The sequence below is a fragment of the Pleurodeles waltl genome, chromosome 11, assembly GCF_031143425.1.
Source record: "Pleurodeles waltl isolate 20211129_DDA chromosome 11, aPleWal1.hap1.20221129, whole genome shotgun sequence".
In the NCBI taxonomy this organism is placed as follows: Eukaryota; Metazoa; Chordata; class Amphibia; order Caudata; family Salamandridae; genus Pleurodeles; species Pleurodeles waltl.
The window spans coordinates 859,936,040-859,959,262 of NC_090450.1; the positions used below are offsets into that span (position 1 = coordinate 859,936,040).

General features: G+C 46.6%; 1 protein-coding gene across 1 annotated transcript in view; it reads right to left on the reverse strand.

Moving 5' to 3' along the window:
• Positions 1-23,223, reverse strand: part of MYO18B (myosin XVIIIB) — a 1,377,385-nt gene that overhangs the window by 1,027,782 nt on the left and 326,380 nt on the right. The window contains exon 10 of the mRNA XM_069214702.1: positions 13,784-13,954. Within this exon, the coding sequence (XP_069070803.1) occupies positions 13,784-13,954 (171 nt within the window). The remainder of the gene's footprint in view (positions 1-13,783; positions 13,955-23,223) is intronic.

Here is a 23,223-nt window from a genome sequence, read left to right on the forward strand (position 1 = left end):
GGCCGAGCAGCTAAGGGGTTAATAAAAGGCAATATAACCAGAATAATCTTATTTATGTAATTGCATGCATGCTAACGTAATCATAGTTATTGTGAGAAATCTAGCACATGGTAAAGTAAATACTATGGCCCTGATTTATACTTTTAGGTGCAAAACTGCACTAACATAGTTTTGCACCAAAACGGTTAGCACCGGATTGCACCATTTCTGTGCACCAGAAGGGCACCATATTTATGGAATGGTGCAAGCCGGTGCAAAGGGTAGGCTAGAATAAAAAAAATCGTTGGTCAGGTGGGACTGGCGGTATGGAAGAAGGGGGTTGTTAGACTTTTTATCCTTGGCGTGGTCTCCCTTAACTTTTTGCCTGTGTTTCCCAGGTTGTTGATGTGTGCTGGACTCTATTTTTGCTGTTTTTGTTACTCTGGGCACTTTACCACTGCTAACCAGTGCTAAAGTGCAAGTGCCCCTATACAAAATGTGTATGTAATTGGCTAATTGCTACTAGTGGGTCAGCAGCACTGGTTGTGCCACCACATAAGTAACTCAGTAATCATGTATCAGACCAGCCACTGCAGTGTCTGTGTGTGCAGTTTTTAACTGTAAATTCGACTTGGCAAGTGTACCCACTTACTAGGCCTAAACCTTCCCTTTTCGTACATGTAAGGCACCTCTAAGTTAGGCCCTAAGTAGCCCCAAGGGCAGGGTGCAGTGTATGGTTAAGATATGGCATATAGAAATGTGTTTTATATGTCCTGACAGTGAAATATTGTTAAATTCATTTTTCACTGTTGCAAGGCCTGTCCTTCTCATAGGTTAACATGGGGGCTACCTTTAAATATGATTAAAGTGCAGATTCCCTTTGGGAGCGGATAGACTCATGGAATTTGGGGTCTCTGAGTTCACAATTTAAAAATATATCTTTCAGTAAAATTGATTTTAAGATTATGTGTTTGAAAATAACACTTTTAGAAAGTGGGCATTTTCTTGCTTAAACCATTTCTGTGACTCTGCCTGTTTGTGGATTCCTTGTCTGGGTCAGTTTGACATTTGGGCTGGTTGTACCTCTCACTAGACAGTGACACAAAGGGAGCTGGGGTGTAGTCTGCATTTCCTGATGAGACATCCGTGCTAGGAGGGAGGGGATGAGTGGTCACTCACACCTGAAAGGGCTGTGCCTGCCCTCAGATAATGCAGTCTCCAACCCCCTGGTGTGTGTCTGGGGCCTGGCCGGGGCAAGGCAGGATTTCACAATCAAGAGAGACTTTCCTTTGAAGTAAGACTAATTCAAAGATCAAAAGGGGTATAAGAAGGGCACCCCAAACCACAAACTTTAGAACACTTCTGGAAACAAGAGGAACCTCTGCCTGGAGAAGAGTTGAGGGAGAAGAGCTGCCCTGCCTGTGACTGTGCTTTGTGGTGCCCTCCTGCAGTTGCTGCTTCTGCCTGTGCTAGAGGACAAAGACTGAACTTTGTGTTGCCTTCCTTCTTGTGAAGAACTCTCCAAGGGCTTGATTTAGAGCTTGCCTCCTGTTGTTTGAAGTCTTGGAGACAGTAAAGACTTTTCTCTGCCAGCACCTGGAGCCTCTGGAGATTCTCCTACTCTGCCAAGTGGTGGCCATCCAGTTCCTGGGACCCTGAGAAGAGACCCTGGTAGCCCAAGAGTGAGAAATCCACGCACAGACTGCCATGCGGGGAAAAGATTGATGCGTCTCCGATCTGCGGCTGAAAAATCGGCACCCCGCCGGCTTTGCAGCTGGAAATCAACGCTTGCCTGCAACGCGACCGGAAGATCGATGCCCGCTGCTGGAGAAAAAAAGCGCAGCAACGCTGACGGAGGCTGGTGAGATCGCAACCCGCACTGCGTGGTTTTCGGATCATCGTGCGGCAGGATTTTCAATGCAAACATCGAAGGGCATGCAAAAATGACGCAAGTCCTGCCCGGACCCGAGAGTGCGGTTTGAATCGATGCATCGCTCTCCTGAGGGAGAGAAGAAACGACGCACGCCGACTCGACTGAAGGAGAAACGATGCAAGGTCCCGCTCGTGAGTGATATTGACGAATCACAAGCCCTTTTTGACGCACACTTGTCCGTGCAGGGCTATTTTTCATGCTAACAGCATTAGTGTTGTGTTTAAAACTACATGGACATTCTTTTTGCTTTTTAAATTGATAACTTGACTTGTGTATTGTGGGTTTTTGTCGTTTTGGTCTTGTTTTGTTTAGATAAATATTTTCTATTTTTCTAAACCTGTGCTGTGTCATTTTCTAGTGTTTTCATTAAGTTACTGTGTGTGTTGATACAAATAGTTTACACCTAGCAATCTGAAGTTAAGCCGTCTGCTCGTGCCAAGCTACCAAGGGGGTGAGCGGAGGTTTACTGAGGGTGATTCTCTTTTATCCTGATTAGAGTGAGGGTCTTTGCTTGGACAGGGGGTAACCTGACTGCCAACCAAAGACCCCATTTCTAACAGGGGTTTTGCACCAAAAAATGTTGTTAGGCAGGTAAGAGTAAAATAAAATGACTCTAACCTGCCTAGAGTCATTTTCTGATGCAAAACCACAGTATCACATGACTCCTGTCTTAGAAAAAATAGGAGTCATGCCCATAACCCCAATGGCCAGCACAGGGGACCAGGGTCCCCTGGGCATGGCCATTGCACCCAATGCGATGTAGGGGGGCCCATTTCAGGACCCCCAGTGGCACTAAAAGAAATACTTACCTGGGATGGGGTCCCCATCCTCTGCTCTCCCTCTGGTGTGGGTAGGGGTGTCCATGGGGCCAGGGGAAGGCACCTCTGGGCTTATTCCATGGTGTTCCACCATGAAAATAGGCCCACAGGTCCCCTGACCCAGGCGTTAAAAAATGGTGCAAAGCAAGCTTTGCTAAATTTTTTGACTCCTCCTTCCCCCATGTGTGATTTTGCACTGGAGGATAAATAAGGTGCAAAGGCCTTAGAGTAATGTTTTTGCACGGGGACGCCTACTTTGCATTTCATTGACGCAAAGTAGGTTTTCACGTCCAAAAAATGTTGTTAAGTTCAGAAATAGAGAGTTAGCTTTTCACCCAATTTGCGTAAAATAAAATGACGCAAATTCGGTGCAAAACGAGTATAAATATGCGCCTATATTTGTCTAGAATGAAATCCAACATAGTGTAATCAGACTAGTCTCTAATCTAAAGCAAAGCAAATTTATCAAATGATAAATGCCCCCCCTTAAAAGTGATAGATTTGGAATAGATATGAAGATCACGTGAAACCATAAGCAGAAGGCAGTATTTTAACCATCTTTGAGAAATACTTTAAGGCAAATGTTAGAGTTTTCGTCCTTGGCATGGTCTCCATTAACTTTTTGCCTCTGTTCCCCAGGTTGTTGATGTGTGCTGGACTCTGATTTTACTGTTTTTGTTACTCTGGCCACTTTACCACTGCTAACCAGTGCTAAAGTGCAAGTGCTCCTTTACAAAATGTGTATGTAATTTGCTTATCCATGATTGACATATTTGCTTTACTAGTAAGTCCCTAGTAAAGTGCACTTTAGATGCCAGGGCCTGTAAATCAAATACTACTAGTGGGCCTGCAGCACTGGTTGTGCCACCCACATAAGTAGCTCTGTAATCATGTCTCAGACCTGCCACTACAGTGTCTGTGTGTGCAGTTTTAACTGTAAATTAGACTTAGCAAGTGTACCCAATTGCCAGACCTAAAACCTTCCCTTTTCTTACATGTCAGACACCCCTAAGGTAGGCCTTAGGTAGCCCCAACGGCAGGGTGCAGTGTATGGTTAAGGTAGGACATATAGAGGGTCATTCTGACCCTGGCGGCCGGTGGCCGCCAGGGCCACGGACCACGGGAGCACCGCCAACAGGCTGGCGGTGCTCCAACGAGCATTCTGACCGCGGCGGTTCAGCCGCGGTCAGAAGCGGAAAGTCAGCGGTCTCCCGCCGACTTTCCGCTGCTCGTGTGAATCCTCCATGGCTGCGGAGCGCGCTCCGCAGCCATGAGGATTCCGACCCCCCCTACCGCCATCCTGTTCATGGCGGGAAAGCCGCCATGAACAGGATGGCGGTAGGGGGGGTCACGGGGCCCCTGGGGGCCCCACCGTGCCCATGCCAATGGCATGGGCACTGCAGGGGCCCCCGTAAGAGGGCCCCGCAAAGTATTTCAGTGTCTGCCTTGCAGACACTGAAATACGCGACGGGTGCCACTGCACCCGTCGCACCTTCCCACTCTGCCGGCTCGATTACGAGCCGGCATCCTCGTGGGAAGGTCGTTTTCCCCTGGGCTGGCGGGCGGTTTTTCAGCAACCGCCCGCCAGCCCAGGGGAAAACTTGTAATACCCGCCGCGGTCTTTTGACCGCGGCGCGGTATTTCGGAGGGGGGAATTCTGGCGGGCGGCCTCCGCCGCCCGCCAACATTGGAATGACCCCCATAGTAATGTGTTTCATATGTCCTGACAGTGAAATATTGCTAAATTCGCTTTTCACTGTTGCAAGGCCTGTCCCTCTCATAGGTTAACATGGGGGCTACCTTTAAATCTGATTAAAGTGAAGATTCCCTTTGGGTGTGGATGCACATGTGGAGTTTGGGGTTGGGGTCTCTAAGCTCACAATTTAAAAATACATCTTAGTAAAGTTGATTCTGAGATTGTATGTTTGAAAATGCCACTTTTAGAAAGTGGGCATTTTCTTGCTTATACCATTTCTGTGACTCTGCCTGTTTGTGGATTCCCTGTCTGGGTCAGTTTGACAGTTGGGCTGGTTGCACCTCACACTAGACAGTGACACAAAGGGAGCTAGGGTGTAGCCTGCATATCCTGAGCTAGGAGGGAGGGGAGGAGTGGTCACTCACACCTGAAAGGGCTCTGCCTGCCCTCACACAATGCAGTCTCCAACCCCCTGGTGAGTGTCTGGGGCCTGGCATGGGCAAGGTAGGATTTCACATTCAAAAGAGACTTTACTTTGAAGTAGGCCTACTTCAAAGAAGAAATTGGGTATAAGAAGTGCACCCAAAACCACAGACTTTAGAAACACTTCTGGAAACAAGAGGAACCTCTGCCTGGAGAAGAGCTGAAGAGCTGAGGAAGAAGAGCTGCCCTGCTGTGACTGTGCTTTGTGGAGCTATCCTGCAGTTGCTGCTTCTGCCAGAGTAAGAGGGCAAAGACTGGACTTTGTGTGCCTTCCATCTTGAGAAGAAATCTCCAAGGGCTTGATCTAGAGCTTGCCTCCTGTTGTTTGAAGTCTCAGGGACAGCAAAGACTTCTCTCTGCCAGCACCTGGAGTCTCTGGAGAGACTCCTACTCTGCCCTGTGGTGCCCATCCAGTTCCTACGACCCTGAAAGGAGAAGCTGGCAGCCTAACGACAAGGAAATCCATGCACAGAGCGCTGAGCGGGGAAAAGATTGACGAGACTCCGAGCTGCGACTGAAGAAGTGACGCACCGCCGGCTCCGCAGGTGAGATACAACACTCGTAGGAAACGCGACCGAAGAATCAAACCACTGAGCAGGAGAAACGACGCGCAGCATCGCTGACAGAGGCTGGTAGATCGTGCGGCTGGATTTCCGACTCAAGTACCGCTGTGCGTAGAAAAACAATGCAAGGCCTGCCAGACTCGAAAGTGCTGTCCGGATCGACGCATCGCTCTCCTGTTGAGAGAAGAAACAACACACCCAGACCCGGCGAAAGGAGAAACTACGCATGGTCCCACTCATGAGTGGAATCAACGCATTGCAAGCACTTTTTGACACGCACTCGCCTGTGCGGGGTTATTTTTGACACGCCCAAGGTACTTTTTCACGTTGACATCGTTAGTGTGTATGTGAAACTACTTAAAGACTCTTTTTGCATTTTTATTGATAACTTGACTTGTGTGTTGTGGATTTTTGTCGTTTTTGGTCTTGTTTTGTTTAGATAAATATTTCCTATTTTTCTAAACTAGTGTGTCATTTTGTAGTGTTTTCATTAAGTTACTGTGTGTGGTGGTATAAGTACTTTACACCTAGCACTCTGAAGTTAAGCTTACTGCTCTGCCAAGCTACCTAGGGGGTATGCAGGGGTTAGCTGAGGGTGATTCTCTTTTACCCTGACTACAGTGAGGGTCCTTGCTTGAACAGGGAGTAACCTGACTGTCAACCAAAGACCCAATTTCTAACATTGGTGATCAACGGTTGGGATTTGGACTTGTATTTGTACTTGACATACAGTGATTAAGTTTACACTACTATTCTGACTGCAGACCACTACGTGACCACATACTACTTGTTTGGTGATCTTTGATTTTTCTCTTTTGCTTGGATTTTTTCCTGCATCCATTTTTGTGGTAATCTTTGATTGACTTCTGAACTTCATTTGGGAACTTTTCTGCTTTTGGGAACTTTGCACTTTTGTTGACTTTTCATCATGTCCCAATCTGGAGATGCATCAGTTGGAGCTGCTTTTGACCTGGAGTAATTGGATAGCTATACCAAGGCCCAGTTAAAAGAGATCTGTAAAAGCTTTAACTTTCTTATTAAGAGCTCATCCAAGAAGAAGGAGCTGCAAAAGGCGCTGAGGGCTTGGGTGACAGCCAAGAGCACTGGAGGGCACACAGAGGATGAGGAGGAAGTGCAATCCATACACAATGGTATTGTGGGTGGGCCTGTTATGTCCAGGGAGAGGGTCTCCAGGGCAGGTAGTAGTGTATCATCTAAGGGTCTGACCCCTGAGGAATTGCAGGACAGACAGGCAAAGAGGGAGCACCAGAGGGAGTTGGAGAAAATGAGGATGGCACTAGAAGAAAAAAAGATTTTGTTGGCTCATGAGCGTAGCTTGAGAGAGCTGGATCAGAGGAGCCAGTCTAGTAGGGATAGTGGTAGCCACATCACAGTACAGCCTGAAAGGAGGGTGCACATTCCTAAAGATCTTGTGAAGGATTATAAAAGGGAGGACGACATATACTTGTGGTTTAAGGGGTATGAGTCTGCTCTCCATATGAATCTGGTCCCTGAAGCTCATTGGGGGGCGGGTCTGTGGAAGCACTTTGAGGTAGAGGGGAGGGATACACTGACAGCCTTAGGGGATGCTCAGAATCTCACCTACTCTAGCATGAAGGATGCCTTGCTTGCAAGGTATGCTCTTACCCCTGAGCAGTACAAGGATACATTTAGATCCTACAAGAAGAAGGAATCCCAAACATGGTTGGAATGTGTTGATTCTTATTGCTGGTCAGTGGATGGTTGGGTGAAGGGCAGTAAGGTAACTACGTATGAGGGGCTTTACAATCTGATTGCTTGGGAGTACTTGTACAGTTTATGTTTTCCAGAGCTGCGCCAGCACCTAATTGACAGCAAGCTGACTGACCCCAGGAAGCTTGCGCAGGAAGGGGACCGCGGGGAGAGCACCAGGGTCCAAAAGAGGTATGGGAGAGACCACGCCAAGGGTGGGCAGGGTGCCTCCCAGAAGAAAGGGAGGGTAAGGGTTAACCGGGGGAGTTCCCTTAAGGGCCCTAAACTGATTCCCAGGGTAAGGATTCCCAATGCCCCAGTGAAAAGAAGCCATGGTTCTCCAAAGGGAAGCCAGTGGCAGGTGGTCCCCCACGTAAGTGCTATGCATGTGACCAGGTGGGTCATGTGAGGGGGGACCCCAAATGCCCGAAAAGTACACCGGCACCCTCTGGTGCGCCGTCCCAGTGTTTGGCCAGTGTAGTGCTTGGGGAGGAGTTGGTTTCAGATGGGTGGGAACCAGCTGAGATGACCCTTGTCTTACTAGGGGACAGTGAGATGGTCCAGAGAACCATAGTGCCTGAAAACACTAAGAAGAACAGGCAGTGGGTGACCATTAATGGACAGAGGGTGGAGGCTCTGAGAGACACAGGAGCCAGCGTGACTACAGTGAGGAGTCAGCTGGTGTCTGAAGAGCAGTTAGATTCTTGGGTACTTCACCAAGTAGTTGAAGTGGACAACTCAGACCGCATGTGCAGAGTGGTGCAGGTTTCCTTTGAATGGGGGGGGGGGGTCTCAGGTTCCTTGAAGGTAGCTGTGAGTCCAACCACGCCTGTTGATTGTTTGCTAGGCAATGACCTGGAGGATTCCCCTTGGAAGGAGGTGGAACACAGGTCTCACTTGGAGATGTTGCATCTGCCTGGCTGGGTAGGTGCATCCACCTGGTCAATGGCAGCCTGTTAGGGTAATCAAGAGCCCCTGGAGCCTGAAACAGTGGCCCAGGGGACTGCAAAGAAGAGGAAGGGCAAAGGTCGCAGGAAACCGGCCCCAGAAGTTCCCATGGTCCGGGAGGAGGCAGAGCCTGAGGGTGACGTCCCAGAACCTACAGGGAAACAGGTAGCTGAAGTGGGGGAGGTCCCTGAGCTGTCACAGTGGCAGCAGGAAGGGGGGCCCACCAGGGAAGCATTCTGTGCAGCACAGAAGTCATGCCCTACTTTGGAGGGTTTACTGCAGCAGGCTGCAGACCAGGCGGCTGGCAAGGAGCCAGGATCACACATGATATATCGGGAGGACGACATTCTGTATAGCGGACCTAAGGTTCCTGAGCCTGGGTCAGCCCGTGTGCTGGTGGTACCCCAGTGCTTCAGGGCCTTCCAACTGGGGTTAGCTCATGATGCACCTTTAGCTGGACATTTGGGGCAGGACAAGACTTTTGAGAGGCTTGTCATCCACTTTTAATGGCCCCTACTGCGCAGGCACTCAGATGCACATTGCAGGTCTTGTCCGACTTGTCAGGCAAGTGTCAAGAGTGGAAGGAAATGTAAGGCTCCCCTCCAGCCTTTGCCTGTTGTCAGTACTCCCTTTGAGAGGTTAGGCATTGACATCGTAGGGCCTCTGGATCCTATGACAGCCATGGGCAACAGGTTTATCCTAGTCTTGGTGGACCACGCCACCCGGTACCCAGAAGCCATTCCTTTGAGATCAATCACTTCCCCTGTGGTGAGTTGTGCTTTGATGGGGGGTTTTACCCGCATGGGGTTCCCCAAGGAAGTGGTATCTGATAGGGGTACCAACTTCATATCCACATATATGAAGTCTCTGTGGAAGGAGTGTGGGGTAACCTACAAGTTCACCACCGCTTACCACCCCCAAAGTAATGGTCTGGTTGAGAGATTCAATCGCACCTTGAAAGGCATGATCATGGGCCTGTCAGAGCCAATGAGGCGGAAGTGGGACGTCCTCTTGCCATGCCTTTTGTTCGCCTACAGGGAGGTTCCTCAAAAGGGACTTGGGTTTAGTCCCTTTGAGTTGATTTATGGCCACCCTGTGAGGGGACCTTTGAGTCTGGTTAAGGAAGCTTTGGAGAAAGCTCTGAGTAAACCCCCCCAGGATGTATTCAGTTACATCCTGGCTTTGAGAAACCAGACTGCGCACTTCAGGAGTCTCGCTCAGGAGTGCCTGGAAGCCAGCCAGGAGGACATGAAACACTGGTATGACCAGAATGCCACTCTGGTCGAGTCTCAACCTGGACAAAAAGTGTGGGTGATGGCACCAGTAGATCCTAGGGCGCTCCAGGATAAGTGGACTGGGCCATTTGAGGTGGTGGAGCGCAAGAGTGAAGTCACCTACCTGCCTGGTGGACCTGCAGTCTCCAAGGAACCCTTTAAGGGTCCTGCATGTCAACCGCCTCAAACCTCACTTTTGAGCGGACTAAACTGTCCATGCTCCTTGCGACAGATGATAGGGTAGGGGAGCCTCTTCCTGATCTCCTGTCTGCAGGAGAAAAAGATGGGTCAGTGGAGGGAGTGATCCTCTCCCCCTCCCTGACTGAGGAGCAGTAAGGTGACTGTCGCCACGTGTTGGGACAGTTTTCCTCACTGTTTTCCCTGATCCCTGATCCCAGGAGTCACACACTTGTGCACACATGATGTGGACACTGGGGACAGTATACCCATTAAACAGAAGTTTTACAGGGTGACTGACAGGGTCAGGGCATGCATTAAGGATGAGGTATCCAAAATGCTTGCCCTAGGGGTTATTGAGCACTCCAGCAGTCCTTGGGCCAGCCCAGTGGTATTGGTACCAAAGGCTGCTGCACCTGGTGCCACTCCAGAACTTAGTTTTCTGTGTGGACTAATGTGGACTCAATGCGGTCAGCAAGACTGACGTACACCCCATCCCCCGAGCTGATGAGCTCATTGACCGGTTAGGGGGTGCCAAGTACCTCAGTACGTTTGACTTAACATCTGGATACTGGCAGATTGCCTTAATTGACTGGGACAAGGAGAGGTCAGCATTTTCTACCCTAGCTGGGCACTTTCAGTTTAAAGTGATGCCATTTGGGATGAAGAATGCCCCTGCCACCTTTCAGAGGTTGGTCAACCAGGTGTTGGCTGGGCTGGATGAGTTCAGTGCCACCTACCTGGATGACATTGCTGTGTTTAGTTCCACATGGGAGGAACACCTGCAACACCTATGGAGTGTGTTAGAGGCCCTGCAGAAGGCAGGCCTCACTATTAAGGCAAGCAAGTGCCAAATAGGGCAGCGTTCTGTGGTGTACTTAGGACACCAGGTGGGGAGTGGCCAGGTGGCTCCCCTACAGCCTAAGATTGATACCATTCTTGCTTGGGAGCCTCCCAAAACCCAGACTGAAGTGAGAGCCTTTTTAGGTCTCACAGGATATTACAGAAGGTTTGTTAAGGGATATGGTACCATTGTTACCCCCTTAACTTCTAAGAAGCAACCCAGGAAAGTGATCTGGACAGAGGCTTGCCTGAACGCTTTTGATGCCCTGAAGGCTGCCATGTGCACAGCACCTGTGCTGAAGGCACCTGACTACTCCAAGCAGTTTGTTGTGCAAAGACACCTCAGAGCATGGTATTAGAGCAGTACTCTCACAGCTTAATGAAGAGGGCCTAGATCAACCCGTAGCCTTCATTAGCAGATTACTACCCAGGGAACGTAGGTGGAGTGCTATAGAACGTGAAGCATTTGCTGTGGTCTGGGCACTGAAGAAGCTAAGACCCCACCGGTTTGGGACTCACTTCTGAGTTAAGACCGACCACAGGCCCCTCAGATGGTTAATGCAGATGAGGGATGAGAATCCAAAACTGTTGAGGTGGTCCATTTCCCTGCAGGGGATGGACTTTACGGTGGAACACTGTCCTGGTATAGAACACGCCAATGCTGATGGTCCGTCCAGGTTCTTAATGATGAGAACTCCCATGAGATTGGGTAGTTGCTCCCCACTTTCAGCTGTGGGGGACATGTGTTAGACTTTTCATCCTTGGCGTTGTCTCCCTTAACTTTTTGCCTGTGTTCCCTAGGTTGTTGATGTGTGCTGGACTCTGATTTTACCCTTTTTTGTTACTCTGGGCACTTTACCACTGCTAACCAGTGCTAAAGTGCAAGTGCTCCTTTACAAAATGTGTATGTAATTGGCTTATCCATGATTGGCATATTTGGTTTACTAGTAGGTCCCTAGTAAAGTGCACTAGAGGTGCCAGGGCCTCCCATAAGAAAATTAGACACAGTTACAGTCAAAGTGTCTGACCTCAATTACATTAATTTTGACAGAAAGTTATATCTTCAGCTAGAAAGCATGTTTTTATGATTTGGTGTAAACAAGATCAGTAGTTTTTGAGAAATGGGGGTTTAAATTGTATTTATATTTCAGGCTGAGTAGGATCCACAGATCAGACAATTCAAATGATTAGATCTGATTGACTGCCACAACATCAACAAAGATATGACAGCAGACATTTCAGGACTTGTGGATTTAGTCCCCTTGTCACATAAAAATGATTCAGAAAACATATAGGAGGCAGGGTAGAGATACACTAGTGCCCTAGTTCTGGTTGGAGTGTCCAAGAGGACCCCCTGACCCCTGGGGCCTAAGACATTTTTTAACAGCACCACAAACCTGCAGGTGATCTGTGGATCTGCTGTAATTTTTTTTAATGCCTGACCTTTTAACTAAACGTCCCCACCCCTCTGGGGTGGGCCAGTACCAAGGAGGTCACTTTGATGATTATATTTTAGGGGAGGGGATCGCTGCCCATCTCCCCGAGCCTTTTGAAGGCCCCGGGGATGCTGCCATCTGGGACTGAGGTCTTTTTAATTGGGAGAGGGCATGCAGCCCCTTCCCTAAGTCTTTTAAAGGACCTGGGGATTCCATCCCCTGTGGTCAATGTATTTTTCAAGGGGAGGGTGGCATGTGACCTTATTGTAATATAGTTGTTTTAACAGGCGTTATTTAATCAAAAAACAGGATGCAGGGGGTTAAATCTGTTCAATATGTAATATTAAATTAAAGACATATTGTGTCTCTTAGGGTTATTGTTTCCTTGTTAAAGTAATTGTTACGTGCAATCTATGTAGCAGTAACAAATGTTTCTCATGCCAATTTAGCTGTACTGTTGTAATACACTCAAATGTGACCATTGCACTGTAGTAGTAAATGCATGAATGTGTGTTTATTAGTACATGTGCTCCAAAGAACGTGTTATTTAGCCACAGTTGTTTTCACTGCCATGGGGTGCATTTATGCGTGTGTGAGTTTATAACATGTTTGGGTGATTTTATAACACAAAATGTAGTGGCATAAAAACACATATTTCACAGGCTTCCCTGTGGAGCATGGTTTTCATTAACATAGTAACAGGCCTCAAACCACTGTGGAGTACTTTAGCAGTGTGAGTGCCACTAGGATTAGGGGCAAGGCTATCTAAATTATGTGACGAGTTTATCTGAATCAAGAGGCAAAAAAAGCCAAACTATGTGGCACATGCTCTAGCAGGATTGTTTTTATCCATTTGAGTCAGAAAAATAAAATAATTTTTAGTGACATCTGCAAATTATGTGACAAAATATTTGGCAAATGTAGTGAAGCTATAACTATGCTGTAATGGCTGCGGCTACAAAACTGTAGAATAAGAACCGCAGAAATCCACTGGCGTCCTGCATTGATCATTTTGTTAGCAACATTCTATTTATTAAAGGTAAACTTTAACATTTTAATTTCAAGCGCTGGTCTTTGTTAGCTGCACTTTGAAGAAGACAACTTTTTGAAAAACAAAAAATACATAATAACTAACTGGCAGTATGGTGCCATATTGCCATCTGTTATACACATATATTTAAGAAAATAAAGATATGGGTCAGTGTAATTCGAATTGAACTCTTACAAAAGCTAATACTATCACAACCAACTTTATATCTCAGAATGCCATGTGTCTTCGTTTCTGCAGTCCTTAAATCATTGTTGGCATCTCGTGTTCCTTTCAGACTGATACTTGAGCTGGTTGCTAGGCTACCACCCACCAGAGAGCTCTTTGACATACAGAAAGAGTCCGCTCAGTGGCAGATGTCAGAGTTGGCAAAAGCTCATCCTTGAAAGTTACCTGCACACACATGCAGAGGCACCTGGAATCCTCCACCTCAAATGTCAGGTGCAAAACTGAGGGAAAGGGAATGACAGTCTACAGTAAGCAATGACAATGACTGAACAATGGTGCATCTTTGGGGATGTTACGGTAGCACCTGGTGACATTTAAGTGTGTCTATTTCATATTGGCTCATCATACCTTCGGTTCAGCCATGAGGAATTGTCTCTTAATGCGTGCTAGGTGCTAACAGGATATACATCTATGCGTGTCTCGATGTGGAAACAGGTATTATATACACTGGCATGCGTGGGCCAGGGTAGAAAAGCCGAATCGTGTTGTCTTACTTAAATCAAAAAAAAAAAACGTATTCTAAAGTGGAGTGACTACCTCACATGTGCCACATTCTCACCGAACATTGATTTGCACCCTCATTGTCAAATATAGCAAAGAGGCCAAGGAAGGAAGGGCTGCTCTACCTGCATTTCTCTCATCATCTTGGCTCAGTCGCTTAACTCCAGATGTGACCTGCTCGATTATCTGCTTCAAATGATGTTTGAAGACTGCCGTCGACAGCTCCTCACAGTCGCAGCCAAGCACGTTTGCAGCATTAGTGGCCCAATCAAACTTCATAAACTGCTTTCTACCAACTGTCAGAGAGGAGAAAGAGAGCCAGGGTTATTACAGCTAGTGGTAATGCAGTTGCTGCTCTTTATCTGTTTTCTGTAAACACTCGGTTAGGTGATACATTTCGATGGAACGCGATTAATAGGTGACACGAACTTTGTGTGTGTTAATTCGTAATGCATAGATAGGAAAATTACATTTATATAAATAGGAAAGTGTAATATCATAAGAGCAAGTAGCTTTTTTTTATTGCAGGTTTATTGTGCCATTAGAACCTCCCCACTCGCTTATAAAAAAAAGTATTACAAATGAGAAATTCGTTTTGTAACCTCCTCACAATCACTCCTGCTCAGTAGTTTCAGGGCTCCCATTCTTCCTCTCCTCACCCTCAACAGTGCGAGGAAGGATCCCCGCAATTATTCTGCTGTAGGCAGACTCATTTTTTCCTCCATGCAGTGCTTTTATGTGCCCGCCCACCCACATGCCCCCAGCTGCCAATCCGACCGAGTGAGGAGACAAGACACTCATCATCAAAGTATCCCTATCGTCCAGTTTCGGAGGCTCTACCCTTGACCAGTCTGAAACCTCTCCTACAAAAGGTAGGAGATTTGCAAACAAGCATCATTTCATTTGAGAGGTGGCTGTGCAATGCTTGTTTCTTCTGCTTCAACACCCTCTGCATGCTTCGGAAGATCTACATAGGATACCCACTGAAACCAGAAGAACAGTCACCCAAGCCCTCGTAAGCAACAAACTGGACTACAGCAATGCCCTCTACGCATGAACCACAGCAAGACTCCAGAAAAGACTGCAACACATCCAGAACGCCTCTGCACGTCTCATCCTAGACATCCTCCGCCACTACCACATCACAGCCCACCTGAGTGACCTATACTGGCTCCCCATCAACAAGAGAATCTCGTTCAAACTCCTCACCCACGCTCACAAGGCACTGCACAACACCAGACCAGAATACCTCAACAGACGGCTCTCCTTCTACACCCCGACCCGACAGCTTCGCTACGTCGACCTTGCCCTCGCCACCGTCCCACACATCATCAGAACAACCGGCAGCGGCGGATTGTTCTCCCACCTTGCCGCGAAGACGTGGAACACCCTTACCACCCATCTGCATCAGACTAAGGACCTACTTATCTTCAGGAGACTTCTCAAGACATGTCTTTTTGAGCAGTAGCAGCCCCTTCCCCCCCACCTCAGCACCTTGAGACCCTCGCGGACAAGTAGTGCTCTTTACAAATTTTACAATTGATTGATTGGTTTCCTTTTCTGCTGCCAGTGGAAGCAGGAGACAGAATGGCAGAGGTGGGGTGACCAACAGCATCACTGTATGCCTTCCCGCTAAGCTTTAAGGGCAGATACAGCTTGCCACCCTGCCGCCTCAAAATCCTTACCCAAGCCCTGAACCCCATCCCCACAAAAGAGGGAGACCTACACCATCAACAGTGGGTGCCACCTGTGTGGGCAAAGACCGCCAACACAAAGTCAATGCTAATGGTAGGCTATCCTGGGGAAGGAGGAAGGGTGCCTCTTGTTAAGGAATATGTACTGCACACTAGCAACCTGAGCCCGGTAGGGGGCAGGGAAACACACCGTACTGCAGGCAGTGACTGCTCATTGAAGGTGCTTTGCTGATATATTTCCTCCCCCAATTGCAAAGTACTGTTAGCCATATATTATACAGGATACAGTGCATTTAACTGTACATTTAAAGTGATGCTGCACATCACCTTGGAGCACCATTATCTCAAAATGTCATAAGGTCCTCTGTCTCGTGCTCTTTAGAGTCATAGAATTGCTTGGTGACATATAATGGCTTTAATTTGAAGGTATGGGTACATTATTCATCCAGTGCTTTGTCAGGAAGTATTTATTAATGATAGGCAGGAGTTCAGAAACTGGGTTCTAAGAAGCATTACAAAGTAAAGTCATGGGGTTTATGATAAATTCCATTCTTCCAATTCTGAGTTGTCTGAAAGCAACCAAGTAGCCCTGTATAACGTGTGACAAATTCAGCGAGTCTTGCCTTTGTAGACAATGCATTCTCGGTCTTGTAGTTTCTTTGTTTTAAAATTGACATTAAGAACTTAAAAATACCTACAGGCAAATGCTGTTGGATAAAAATAACAACTTTTCTGTCGTAATCAGTAAATTATCAACAAAAATAATTTTTGTATGCATGCAAATCACGGCCAGATTGGCATTTTGCTGGTGAGCTGCTAAACGGATGTCTGCATTCAGAACAGAATGTCCTGTTGTCACCCAACCATGCCGATAGTCCGTTTCAGTCACATGTCTGTTGCAGTGTGGCACTAACGTGAACATTGTTAGCAGGGCTGGTTTTGGTTTCCTGTCCAACAAATATACTTTTTAAACACATTATGACACGAATGGACTGATTAGGACCTTGGTGGATAGAATACTCCGCCATAAATTTAACAGATATTTCATTCTCCATATTACCAGTTCCATAGCATATAACAGAATTTTAATTTGGTGGACGGGATATCTGTCACATTTGTGAAGGAGTAAACTTGTCTGCCAAGATCAGGAAAGATCTTGAACAACGCGTCCGGAACCACGCCTACGTTGTTTACGCAAGCGGAACGACATTTGCCTGAACAACGCAGGCCTTTTTCCCTGCCTTAACCATACATGTGCTGAACAACGCACATGCATGGTTAAGGCAGAGAAAAAGGAAGATCCATCGGGAGAGGATGCAGTCAGGTAAGTGGGGCTGGAGCAGGGTTCAGGTAGTTTTTAGGAGTGGGGCAGGGGGTGACGGGTTGGGGTGGTTAGGTTATTTTTTTTTTTAAGGGGTGGATGTCAGTACTATGGTTTTTAGGGCGGGGTGGGGGGTCAGGGTTATTTTGTTTGTAGGGGCAGGGGTGGGGGATCGGTGTAATTTTGTATTGGGGTGGGGGTGTCGGGTTTTTAGGGGCGGGGGTCAGGGTAATTTTGTATTTAGCGGGTGGGGTAATTATGTTTTTGGGTGGGTGGGGGCAGGTTTTTAGGGGTGGGGGTTGGGGTAATTTTGTATTTGGGGCGGGTTATTAGTGGTGGGGGTGTCAGGGTAATTTTGTATTTAGGGCTGGAGGCAGGTTTTTAGGGGTGGGGTTTGGGGTAATTTGTATTTAGGGTGGGATACGGGTTGGGGTAATTTTGTATTCACGGCAGGTGGAGGGTCAGGTTTTTAGGGGGGTTGGGTTGGGGTAATTTTGTATTCAGGGCAGGTGGGGGTTCGGGTTTCCAGGGGTGGGGGTGAGGGGTTGGGGTAATTTTGTATTTAGGGTGGGTGGGTGCAGGTTATTAGTGGTGGGGGTGGGGAGGTCGGGGTAATTTTGTTTTTAGGCCAGGGTAGGTTTTAGGGGTAGTTTTTAAAGGTGGGGGTCGGGGTACTTGTGTTTTTAGGGGAAGGGCAGGGGGTCGGGGTAATTTTGTTTTTTGGGGTTCGGTTGTTTTATTTTTGGGGATAGGGGTCGGTTTTAGGGCTCAGGGTGGGTGGGGGGGTATCGGGTTAGTTTTTTAAGGGTGGGGGGGCGGGTACTTCTGTTTTTAGGTTGGGGGTGGCATGCGACAATCACGCATGCTGTTTCCAAACACGCCTTTACTAGGCATGCCTTTACAAGAAAAATTGTTGTAAAAGCATGCATGGTTAAGGAATGCATGAAACAATGCGGTCATTGTTCCGACCGCGTTGTTTAGGCATGCATGGTTGCCACATGCGTGGTTCCATCATACAACCACCAAGATCGTAATCAGGCCCTAAATCTTGTAACTGATCAGCTCTAAATCATGGTGTTTAGTGCCCTGCCAAATGGAAAAAAAACACAACTTGGGTTTCTTCTTCACGCTCTGGGACTTGTGGTTTTGGGTATTCCATTATAAAATGTGGATTATAACTTTCAGAACACAAACAAAATTCCTAGATTGGAGCAGTTGGTAGTACATAGACCTCGGTAATGTGGCTGCTTTACATGTCAGATCCAAAAACTAGGGTCACCTAATGTTACTATGTCCCTGGGACACCACTTTTTTCCTTCCTGGACTTTACATTTACATATCATTGTTGTCAGGTGTGTTGGTCTAGTTGAGCCAATTCGAACGAGCCACGGCTACAACTCCCTGAATGTATGGAAAAGCAAAAGTCCAGGAACGGAACTGCGGCTTCCCGTTGACATGGAGCCGGCTGGTTGCCCTACCAAGATCCACAGTCCATTCTCAAGTATTCATTCTTTTTTCTGTCAACCTTTGACACTTCCTTTGTATACAAAACTGCAGTGAATGACCGTATCAAGTCGCTGCAAAGGGTAATTCAATTTGGTTGCTCAAATGACGTAGCTAACCGATTGAGAAGTCAGCAAACAGCATCATAATGAGTTTTTTTTTTTCCTTCCGTCAATTCAGCTTTTTCTAATTAAAGCTAAACTTCATATAAAAAGCGGTTACATTTGCATAATCATTGCGCTCTGGCACGCACTCGCATGACAACATGTAAAGTATTAGTATTTCGTGAATTCTGGTCTTGTTTAGGAAGCCTGCGGAGCTGTTGAAAGAGAAAGCCTCTTTTGGAACCTCATCGTTTTACTAGGAGCACATATTATCCTACATCGCAATGAAAACTACGGAACAGCGATAAAAGGCAAGAACTGTGCCCCAATTTCTCGTCCAAAAATTAGAAATTCATCGGCACGTATTGGCAGTTGTAAAAGACCGACCCAATGATAACCATGTAAGCGGTTGATGAAACCCAACTTGAAATATAGCAACTTTTATTGGTAGCAATTATCACTTTGTGAGATCGTAAACTCTACTGAAATAATGTCGTAATCATTTTATGTATGACTGTTAATGATGAAGAGAGAAACCTTGGAGGCAGGTAAAAAAAAAAAACATTGCACAGGCCTATCCTAAAGTTTTGCTGGTCAGGGCCGAGTCGACAATCGCACACACAGGCATACAGGCAAAACAAAAACTATGGGGCATATTTATACTCGGTTTGCACCGAATTAGTGTCATTTTTTTTAACTCTAATTCGGTGCAAAACTAAGTCCATATTTATACTTTGGTGCTAGACCCCTCTAGCACCAAATTTATAGAGTTAAAGTCATTTTTTGAAAGTGGAGACCTACTTTGCCTTAATGAAATGCAAGGTAGGCGTTCCCGTGCAAAAAATGACTCTATGGCGTTAACGCCATATTTAGGGGCATATTTATACTCTGCGGCATATTTATACTCTGTTTGCACCGAATTAGTGTCATTTTTCTTTTCTCTAATTCGGTGCAAAACTAACTCCATATTTATACTTTAGTGCTAGACCCATCTAGCACCAAGGCCCTGATTTAAACTTTTTTTGCACTGCATTAACGTCATTTTATGATGCAAAAGTGGTGCAAACTTACAAAATATTGGCCCTTATTTATACTTTTTGCTGCAAAACTGCACTAACTCAGTTTTGCACCAAAAGGTTTAGCACCGGCTATTTATGGAATGGTGCAAGCCAGTGCAAAGGGTAGGCTAGAGTTTTAAAAAATGACTTTAGTCGGGTGGGGCTGGCAGTATAGAAGAAGAGGGTTTAGCACCAAAAAATGGCTTTAGGCAGGTTAGAGTAAAAAAAAATGACTCAACCAGATTAGCGTCATTTTATGGTGCTAAACCTACCATGCCACATGACTCCTGCCTTAGAAAAGGCAGGAGTCATGCCCACCACCCCTTTGGCCAGCACAGAGGACAGGGGTCCCCTGGGCATGGCCATTGCACCATGTGCGATGTATGGGGGCCAATTTCAGGGCCCCCTATGGCACTTTAAAAAATAAAATGCACTCACCTGTACTTACCTGGGATGGGGTCCCCCATCCTCGCAGTCCCTCTAGTGTGGGCGGGGGTGCCCCTAGGGCCTAGGGAGGGCACCTCTGGGCTTATTCCATGGTGTTCCACCATGGAAATAGGGCCACAGGTCCCCTAACGCCTGCCCTGACCCTGGTCTTAAAAAATGGGGCAAATCAAGCTTTGCCCCATTTTTTGACCCCTCCTCCCTCCCTTGCACCATTTTTACATGGGAGTATAAATATGGTGTTAAGGACATAGAGTCATTTTTTGCACGGGAACGCCTACCTTGCATCTCATTAAGGCAAGGTAGGTTTCCACTTCCAAAAAATGACTTTAACTCCATAAATTTGGTGCTAGACGGGTCTAGCACCAAAGTATAAATATGGAGTTAGTATTGCACTGAATTAGAGTAAAAAAAACAATTACGCTAATTCAGTGCAAACAGAGTATAAATATGCCCCTTAGCGTCAAAAAATGATGCTAATCTGGTCAGAATCATTTATTTTGACTCAAAACTGCCTAACGTCATTTTTTTTTAAGCTAGGCTACCCTTTGCACCGGCTTGCACCATTCCATAAATATGGTGCCCAGCTGGTGCTAAAAAATGGTGCAAGCCGGTGCAAAACGTTTTGGGGCAAAATTGCCTTAGTGCAGTTTTGCACCAAAAAGTATAAATAAGGCCCTATGTATTTAACATGTATTTACAACATTACTTCATTTTAAGAAAATGTGTGTGTTTATATGTCCTTTTACTCGTAAACAAGCACGCTGGCAATAGTTAAGGCTACCAGACCTTTTAAAAATCATTTATTTGAGGTGTGCGAATTTAATAAGGGACTTTTGAAGTGAACAATGACTACTAGTGGCGGAATGCACCAGTTCGTTATAATGGACCACAGGTTTAGAGCACTGTATCCTGTATGCCATCATTTGGTAATCTCAGGAATAGCTCGTCGATGCAGGGATAAAAGGGTTCCCTAAGGATAAAGGGTTTTGCTGTCCCTTCCTTCATGACTTTTGAGTGCCATGTTAACGGAATTGCTCTGATCATGGTCCTACGTAGGAAAATAAAGTAACCTCTGATCCAATCCACCGACCATGCGATTAAACAGAACATGCAGGATCAATAGGAAACATTGTGAGGGATGAATGAATATTAAGTTACAGAGTTAATCATTCTGTGGATCCTTGCCAAACACTGGGATGTTCTCATTAGGGAACTGCGAGCCACGGTACTGTAAGAAAACTATCGCCCCTATGAAGCCTCTACACGTTTTTTGTTTCAGATGTGCCTGTTTTTTGTGAGTACCCCAGTGGCACTTCAGAGAAATATACCCACCGTTTAACTTTTACTTAATGGTGATCTGAGAGCACTTACCTGCTAGCTGGACCCTCTGCTGTCTTACCCTAGGCCGATACTTGCTTTCATTAAATCTTTAGTAGCCCTTTGTTGGACTTGGCCCTTTCTGCAGGATCATCGCCAAACCTTTTACGTTCACCCTCCTGTTTTCTGAAACTTTTTCTGTTGTATCTTAGGACTCTGCCCACTTTATAACTGCTAACCAGTGTTAAATTGAATGTGCTCTCTCCTTACAACATGGTAGAATTGGCTTACACCCAGCTGGAATTGATATTACATGTAAACTCCTGGTGACATGGTACTGAATGTACCGAGGGCCTGTGAACTAAATGCTACTAGTGGGCCTGCAGCACTGATTGAGGCACGCATTTAAGTAGCCCTTTAAACATGGCTCAGGTCTGCCATTACAGTCTGTGGGTGCAGTTACACACTGCATTGTGACCGGAAAAATTAACATTTTGCCATGCCCAAACCTCCATTTTTAATGCAAATAAGTCAAACCTAGGGATAGGCTCTGGATAGCTCACAGGGCAGGGTGCAGTATATTTAAAAGTAGAACACGTACCAGAAGTTTTACATTTTCTGGTAGTGAAAAACTCTTACATTTCCTTTTCACTACTGCAGGGTAGACATCTCCCATGGAGTTACCTTATTACCTTTATTAAGCTGTAACTCCCAAATGAGAAAAGGTAACAAGTTTATATTTGTAGTCTTTCGAATTGTAATTAAAAATCCTCTCATGGTAAAGTCGGATTTTAAATTACACTTTTGAAAAGCTGGCATTTTCCTGCCTTAGCTATTTCATGCCTGTAGCTTGCCTTAAAGTTATGTGACTTGGTGTGGATGACAGTTGGGATTTGTGTATTCCTCCTAGACAGCCACACTCAATAAAGATCTTAGGTATGCCTGGATGGTCCATCACTGGCAAGTTGGGGGGGAGGCGTGCAGAGATGAGCACAGCCCTACTTATACTTGAATAGGATGTGTCCTACCTCCTCGCAAAGGGCTGCATACACCCTGTAGCTAGTCTTGAGCCAGGGCAGTGAAGACAGGAAGCCTGTGGTAATCAGGGGGAAACCTCTAGAAGATTTTCCCACTTCAAAAGAAGGCACAGGTGTAAACATTGGACCTCAGACACCAGGGGCAGATTTAAGGAAAGTGGCACTGCACCCACTGCAGCGCCACTCTCCTTGCGTCCTTTAGTGCCCCCCCCCCCCACAGCCACCATGTGTACCTAAGATATGGCGCACCATAGCACAGGGTAGGAGAAAACAGCATCAATATTTTTGACACTATTGATGTGCTGTTCAGGGATAGTGGCAAAAGTTTCGTGCTAACTCTGAACAGTACAAAGGGGCCCATTGTTAACAATGGTATGCCCCCCTTTAATGTGGCACTAGGCCCTCCTAAATCTGGTCCCAACTCTTCAGTAAACGTCTAGACCTGTGGATACTATAGCAGGAAGAAGGACTGCAGTGCTGTTTGAAAGGACTACCACTCTGCTGGACTGCTGCTCTGAAGGACTGTTGTCCAGCTGTGCTGATCTGCTGCTCCCTTGCCTGGGTGAGAAGGACTGAGCATGCATTTATTGAACCCAGGACCACAGAGTGACTCCAAGGGCTAGTTGGCCTCCTAACTAGAGTCTCAGGGACAGAAGGCCCCAACCACTTTGAACCTCACACCTGGATTCTGCCATCTGTGAGTCCTACTTAGCTAAGTGGTCCCACCCCAGTCCTGGAGCCTTGGGAATGGACCTGAAAGTGCTCTGACAGCCCATAGGTGGACCCAGAATAACCAATGCATCTCCTCTGCTGCACAATCTCTAGCAGAACTGACGCATCACAACTGCTGTAAGGGTTCTCAAAATGCAAGGACTCTAAATCAACTTTGCAGCCCACATCAGAACTGCCGCCTGTGCAAAGCATTCTCAACACAAGTGTTCACATCGCAAATCACTTGTGGACAGCAACCTCATCAAAAATGCAGGTTCTCACTTTGCAGCCTTAGTGCTCCTCATAACACACACATCTACTTAACTGCATGACGCACAATCAAGGACAGTCTTCACATCGTAAGCCCTCCCCA